Source organism: Scardinius erythrophthalmus, assembly GCF_964197995.2.
Source record: "Scardinius erythrophthalmus genome assembly, chromosome: 17".
In the NCBI taxonomy this organism is placed as follows: Eukaryota; Metazoa; Chordata; class Actinopteri; order Cypriniformes; family Leuciscidae; genus Scardinius; species Scardinius erythrophthalmus.
The window spans coordinates 35157718-35164730 of NC_138237.1; the positions used below are offsets into that span (position 1 = coordinate 35157718).

A 7013-nucleotide genomic window follows, 5' to 3' on the forward strand; every position below is an offset into this window, starting at 1 on the left:
GGACAATTTTAAAGCATACTGAACTTTCGGACGCATAACCTCTTGTTTTGGCAAATTCCTATGGTGAACAAGTGTTGTTATTGTAATTCAGATACTGTAAAAAGTGATCAATTGACTTAAACCTGTTGCCTTAAAATTTGTAAGTAAATGTAAAAAAGTTTTAATGTAAAAAAAAAAAAAAAAAAAAAAGTTATGTGGAATTGTCAAGTTCATGTAACTTAATTTTATACATTAAAAATTAAATTCATTCATACAGTGCCTTGAATACAGCTCTTCAACAATGAGCATGTTTTTGATTTCTAAATAAAAATGTATATATATATATATATATATATATATATATACAGTATAGATATTTAGATGGCCATAAAGTCAGAAATGTCAGGGTGATACAACTTTCTGATATCATATAAAAAGTAAATGTCTTTCTTATACATTCACACACACCAGGCACTTTATTGTTCACCTGTTCAACTGCTCGTCAATGCAAATTTCTAATCAGCCAATCACATGGCAGAAACTCAATGCATTTAGGCATGTAGACATGGTCAAGGTAATCTGCTGAAGTTCAAACACAGCATCAGAATGGGGAAGAAAGGAGATTTAAGTGACTTTGTACATGGCATGGTTGTTAATGCCAGATGGGCTGGTCTGAGTGTTTCAGAAACTGCTGATCAACTGGCATTTTTACCCACAACCATCTCTAGAGTTTACAGAAAAAGGTCAGAAAAAAAGAAAATATCCAGTGAGCCGCAGTTTTGTGGGTGAAAATGTGTTAATGCCAGAGGTCAGAGGAGAACGGCCAGGGTTGCGTTTCCCAAAAGCATTGTAGGCCTAAGTAGATCGTAGAACCATGCCACCAATGGTCTCTACGATCAACTTAGCTCACAATGTTTTTGAGAAACGATAGAAAGGCAACAGTAACTCAAATAACCACTCGTTACATCCGAGGTCTGCAGAAGATCATCCCTTTTGTTCACACTCCTTTAGTGTTAAAAAGACTGTACTGTATACATTTTATTATACCTTTATTGAGAGCGTTTTGAGTTTCTCATTCCTCTGTTGGTTTTCGGCACTTTCTCTAAAGAATAAGAATCGCCTCCAAAGTATAGTTAAGTCGAGCTCAAAATTGACTGGTGTTCCTTTGCGGAGCTTAACAGAATTTTATGAGCAGCAAGCTTTAAGGAAAGCTAGGCGTATTATGAGTGATGAAACACTCTCCCTGCATATGAATATTGAGCCGCTGCCCTCGGGCAGACGTTTATGAAGTATCAAGTGTCTAACAAATCTATACAAGTTCACTTTTGTACCAGAAGCCATTCGTATTTGTAATGCAAGTTTTTTATTTATTAAGGATTCTTGAGGTGTACTTTTTATTTTTTTATTTTTAGTTTTTTTTGGTGAATTTTATTATAAAGCATGGTGCATTGGAATGTTGTAATATGTAGATATGTGTATGTGGATGCCACTGCCCAAATATAATTGCCTCTTGTGGGATTAATTAAGTGGTTAACTTAACTTACCTTGAAGCGGATGAGCTACAGCAGCAGAAGACACACCGGTGACACTCCTGTCAGCTAAGAACAGAAAAATTAGGCTACAATTCACACAAACTCACCAAAATTTAGCAATGGAAGACTGGAAAAACGTTGCTTGGCCTGATGAGTCTTGATTTCTGCAGAAATTTGGCATAAACAACATAAACGCATGGATCCATCCTGCCTTGTATGAGCGGTTCAGGCTGATAGTGGTGTAATGGTGTGGAGGATATTTTCTTGGCACACTTTTGGCCCTTAGTAACAATTGAGCATCGTTTAAACACCACAGCCGACCTGAGTATTGTTGCTGATCATGTCCATCCCTTTATGAACACAGTGTATTATTTTCTGAAAGCTACTTCCAGCAGGATAACGTGGCATGTCACAAAGCTCAAATCATCTCAAACTGGTTTCTTGAACATGACAACGAGTTCACTATTCTCAAGTCTCACTCACCGGATCTCAATCCAATAGAGCACATTTGAGATGTGAAGGAACGGGAGATTCGCATCATGGATGTGCAGCCGACAAATCTGCAGCAACTGTGTGATGCGATCATGTCAATATGGACCAGAATCTCTGAGGAATGTTTCCAGCATCTAGTTGAATCTCTGCCACTAAGAATTAAGGCAGTTCTGAAGGCTAGAGGGGGTCAAACCCAGTGCTAGCAAAGTGTATCTTATAAAGTGGCCGGTGATATCCATAAGTAGTAAAATAATATGAAATGATTTTTTTATTGACAAGGCAAGGGTAGTTCTGATTGTAAAATGCCATGTGATACGACTCTCAAAAACTGTAATTAAGAGTAATTATAGAGTAATAGCACATTTCATACACTATGGCAATTCAAAGTGCTTTACAGAAAGGAATTAAAATAATAAGCAAGGAAAATTAAAACAGTTATAAAAGAAATGAAAAGAGATATATGGTACAGTTATAAAATGAATTAAAAGAGTAAAGATGATACATAGATAAACTTCTCATCTGGCAAAACACCGGTGTATCATATAGGGCTAGGGCTAAGTGTCATAAAATAAAAAGTATAAAAGTTTCTCAAAACCATAAACGTTTGTTAATAGAAACATTTATCGCTGACCCTGATTGCAGATTACTTTTCAGTTGTTATTGGATTATGACAATTAAATTCTCCTAACATTTAATGATTTGTTTATTTTTAAAGGGTTGACTGGGAATATCTAAGATATCATACATAAGAACACCATGAGGAAGTGCACACGCCCAGCCAATTTGATGTGTATCTTACACTGGTGTTGTTCTCCCTGTAACCAGCAGAGGAGGTCTAAATCAAGGAAAAAATGGATTGAACAAGATCAAACAAGGGCAATATGTTCCCCTATACCCAACCGTACTGTATCACTAGTCATGATCATTAATGTGGGGATAGAATTATCGTTTAAAATGTGTTGTGTACTTTTTTGGGGCTTAGTGTAGACTGTTAACGGGCATATTTGAGTCAATTATGTTGTCAGTGGTAAATAGGGCATCACTAAAAGCATTTAAAACTTAGCCTAGGAAATCGTGACCTCAGTAATCCCCATCTCTAATTTTATCGGAAACATTTTAAAAGATGAATGGCACTATTACTCACAGTTCTTATGCTCTCTGTTTAGACTACTTTTCATGACTTCAAATTAATTTTTCAATTGCAATGATGGATTTGAGTCACTCTCAAAAATAATGTGGTAAATAACTTTCCAGATCATTGAAGAATGCTTTATAGTATTCTATAATAAATAGCTAAAGTATTTGAGAAATATCAATATGTTACTACAATGTTTAGCACATTTTCAAGCTATTTTAAAATGGCCTTGGTGTCTCTCAGACCTCAAACAATACATAGAGGTTAAATCTTGAAATGAATCTTTCTGACTTTTACGTCAAAGATAAATAAAGAATTAAACAGGCTACAATTACCCAGATATACTTGAGGTATTAAGTTCAGAACAACTTGACAGCTTTGTGAATTTAGCCCTCAGAGAGTCTCTTGACTTTTCTTTTCTGTCTTTTTTTTACACCACAGGAACAGGATCAGGCAAATTGGCCGGTTTCACTGCGCTCTCGTAAGTGGCTCAAAGTCGACATTATAAAACACATCCGTGAACACTTTAGCGGTTCTGTGTTTGATTAGCATGACTGGGTCCGTGTTTTGATTAAAGGAAGCTCGCGAGTAAAGTGCTGACCATAAACGATTTCCTCATTGCATCAAAGTCACGCGGAAGCAGTAAAACGTCCACATTTATAGAGCCACAACGTAATGAACAAGCCATAACAAGGCAATAAAGAAGTGAAACAGATCAGATCCAATACATTTTATAATAACAGCATAATCAAACATTACTACTTAATATCATGTTGAATAGATCATCATTTAATCAATGATCATTTAGTTAGAAATGCAATACATTCTACTTTAGCTGTATTGTCATATTTACGCTGATCTGTTAAGCATCACATTATGTTTGGTTCATGAAAATTAATATAAAGAGTTAGCAACTGTTTTTTTCTGTTGCAGGATATTGCTTTACTTCACTGACTATTTTTAATATAACTCATATTCATGCATAAATTCATTATGCAAGAATATATTAGCTTAGAAAGGCTCATTCATGGGTAAAAAATAACTTGTATCTACTTTAAAAAAGGTGGAGGTGAACGTCACGGAAAAAGAACAAAGTAAAAAAAAGATGAATAGAACTTGCTAATGCAATTAACACTCTCTCATATACATTTCTCAAACATGAAACGTAAACATCAACTGAATAAACCAATGCTTTTGTGTTTGCTCGCCAATTGCCATTTACATGTCAGATTTCAGTCAATTATAATTACAGTATAAATGTATATAAAATGTGGCATAAAAAATAAACTTCCACATTTTAGTTTCAAAACTGCATATTCCATTCTCACTGTCAAATTTGTTTCTAGGTTGCATGTGAAAAAGTGTAGAAAAAAGGTGTGTAATCTTTTGATGTCAAATATAACTTAAAGGTCAAATCTCGTATCAATGCATTTCTCGTATATAAAATCATTCACCTTGCCATTTAATTAGTTTCAAACACCATGAGCTTTTGGTGAAATCAGTGTCCATCAATTATAGCTACAGGTATGACAACAATCTCTAGATAATGTGTAATGAACACATAAAAACAAAACAAAAAAAACATCAATTGTAGTAGAATTTAAACAATATTTTGTACACTAAATAATTAGTTTGACAATATATTACATAAAGACGTATGACACAAATATACAAAAAAAAAGGTTTGGCAACCGAATTATCCATCCACAGGGTTAAATTTGATCATTCAGTCAGTGAAAAGTGAGGTAAAATGTCCCGATTTTCACGTCAGGTCTTTTAAGGCGCGAGTGAAGGCACATTTTGACATTTAATTTTTTGGTTGGTGCTTTTTTCAGACACCCAGTGATTGTAAACATTGTCTTTCTGGTCTTTTTGTACATCCACAGAGCAGTACTAGTCCGTATTGCAGCACTTCCTCATGCGAGGTGATACATGCTGTAGCCTAAAGGACTTCCATAGAGTCCCATTGGAGCAACAGGCAATAAAGGCCTGTGGAAGGGGTACGACTGGCCATAGAGCGAGACCGCCGAATGAAGCTGGGTCCCGAGAGGAAGAGGAAGACTGAAGTTGGGGTGCAGGGCAGGTTTGGCGGTCAGTTTGAGCTTCTCCAGCTCGGCCTCTTGCAGACGCTTGGCCTTGGCCCGTCGGTTCTGGAACCAGATCTTCACCTGGGTCTCTGTGAGGGTGAGGGAGCTGGAGAATTCGGCTCGTTCTGCGATGGACAAGTACTGTTTCTGCCGAAACTTGCGCTCCAAGGCCAAGAGCTGTGAGGTGGTGAACGGTGTACGGGGTTTGCGGTTGGTCTTGTGCTTGCGGAGAGGACAGGCACTTTCCTGGCCTGGGGTTAAAAAGAAACATTAAAATGCAATTTCTTGTACGTTTTAGGTTGGTTAAAAACATTGATTTTAAACTCTAAAAAATTTAAGTAACTAACCGTGAAAAATTAATGTTTTAATAATAGTGTTCTCATTCAGTACATCTTTAAACAAGCCTTCACTGTAAAAAAAAGTCGCTGCCTTAAATTTTAAAGTACAATCAAAGTAGATGTGTAAGTCATTTCAACTTAAATTACATAAACTGACTTTTTTTATGAGTTAAAGCAACGTAAAAACATGTTTTCATAACATATTGATCATACACTTTGTGTACAGTGTGCATAATGCATGCACATGAATGTCATTTATTTGAATTCTTTTTGTGTTTTACTTAATAGTTTTAATAATTATAATTAGGTATTTAGGGGGTGGAGGAAAAGCAAAAATGAAAATATTATTATTAACAGGCTTTGTTATATTTAGTAAACATGAGTAAATACATTAATCTACACATTAATATTCTGCTTAATAATTACAAACAAAAAGCCTTTCATTTATTGTAATTCATAATGTGTTCTTAATTGATTCTGAGTTTTCTGCTTGAGGCTTCATATTTTCAGAGCGGTGGGCCCTCATGGATCTCTAGTTTCCATGAAATTTATCTTTCACACAGTAAAACTCTATAAAAAATTAATTCGCTTTAGTTGCAAGATGCCTAATGAGAAATAACCAGCAGCTAAATATGATACATTTATAAAACCCCTAAAACATACTGTAGTGAAGATAGCCTCTTTTGTACGTTTATAAGTAATTTTCTAACAAAATTAGCTTAGTTGCAAGATATTTTTTACGACAATTATTGACTTAATATATATAATTTAAGTTTAAAGCATAAGCAGTTAGTTCAGAAAGTTAAACTGCTTACGAGGTTGAGTGAACCTGGAGTTCATAACCCATGAAGTGCAGTCATCCGGCTCAGGGGACTCGGATTTGACGGGTGAGGTCTGTATAAAGTGCTTTGGTATTCCAGCCGAACCACAAGAATCCCTGATCTCAGTCCTCGCAAACTGACTGGAAACATCCTCGCGTCTTCTTTCAAAGTCCTTCCTGGGTCTGTGGCTCGATATAAGAGACTCCACGCTGAATGGATGGCTTGACACTGGAGTTTTGCGCGGCTCCATGTCCCGACCTCCTCCGTCTGATTCCTTCAAGCTCGCGGTCGCGGACATCATCCTCCTCGCGACGAGCCTCTGGACGCGCGACCTTCACAATCACTCTGACGTCTCATGCAAAAAGCATGAAGCCTTTGATGCCTTGAAGCACGCGGCCACAACAGAACTTTCAGCCAATCAGAGCGCTGGCAAATTTAGGCTCGCTTCGTTGCTTACAGCAGCACATGGCAACGGTAAAACTTTTAGCCAATGAGAACGCTGCTGAATTAAGGAATTCTTTCGATTGGCTTAGTGAGTTTTGTAAGAAAGTGTCAGTCATTATAATTGACAAAATGACAGCGACAGATTCTGCAATTTTGGTAAGTGTAAGGCCATGGATAATTAAGAA

The 7013-nt window shown here is 36.4% G+C and overlaps 1 protein-coding gene across 1 annotated transcript; it reads right to left on the reverse strand.

Moving 5' to 3' along the window:
• Positions 1-3854: 3854 nt before the first annotated feature.
• On the reverse strand, positions 3855-6767 carry msx2b (muscle segment homeobox 2b). Its single transcript, XM_081390103.1, has 2 exons — positions 6379-6767; positions 3855-5476 (listed from the first exon to the last, which is right to left on the reverse strand). Exons 1-2 carry the CDS (start codon positions 6683-6685, stop codon positions 5055-5057), a joined length of 729 nt encoding a protein of 242 aa, XP_081246229.1. The 5' UTR covers positions 6686-6767; the 3' UTR covers positions 3855-5054.
• Between the last annotated feature and the right edge of the window lie 246 nt (positions 6768-7013).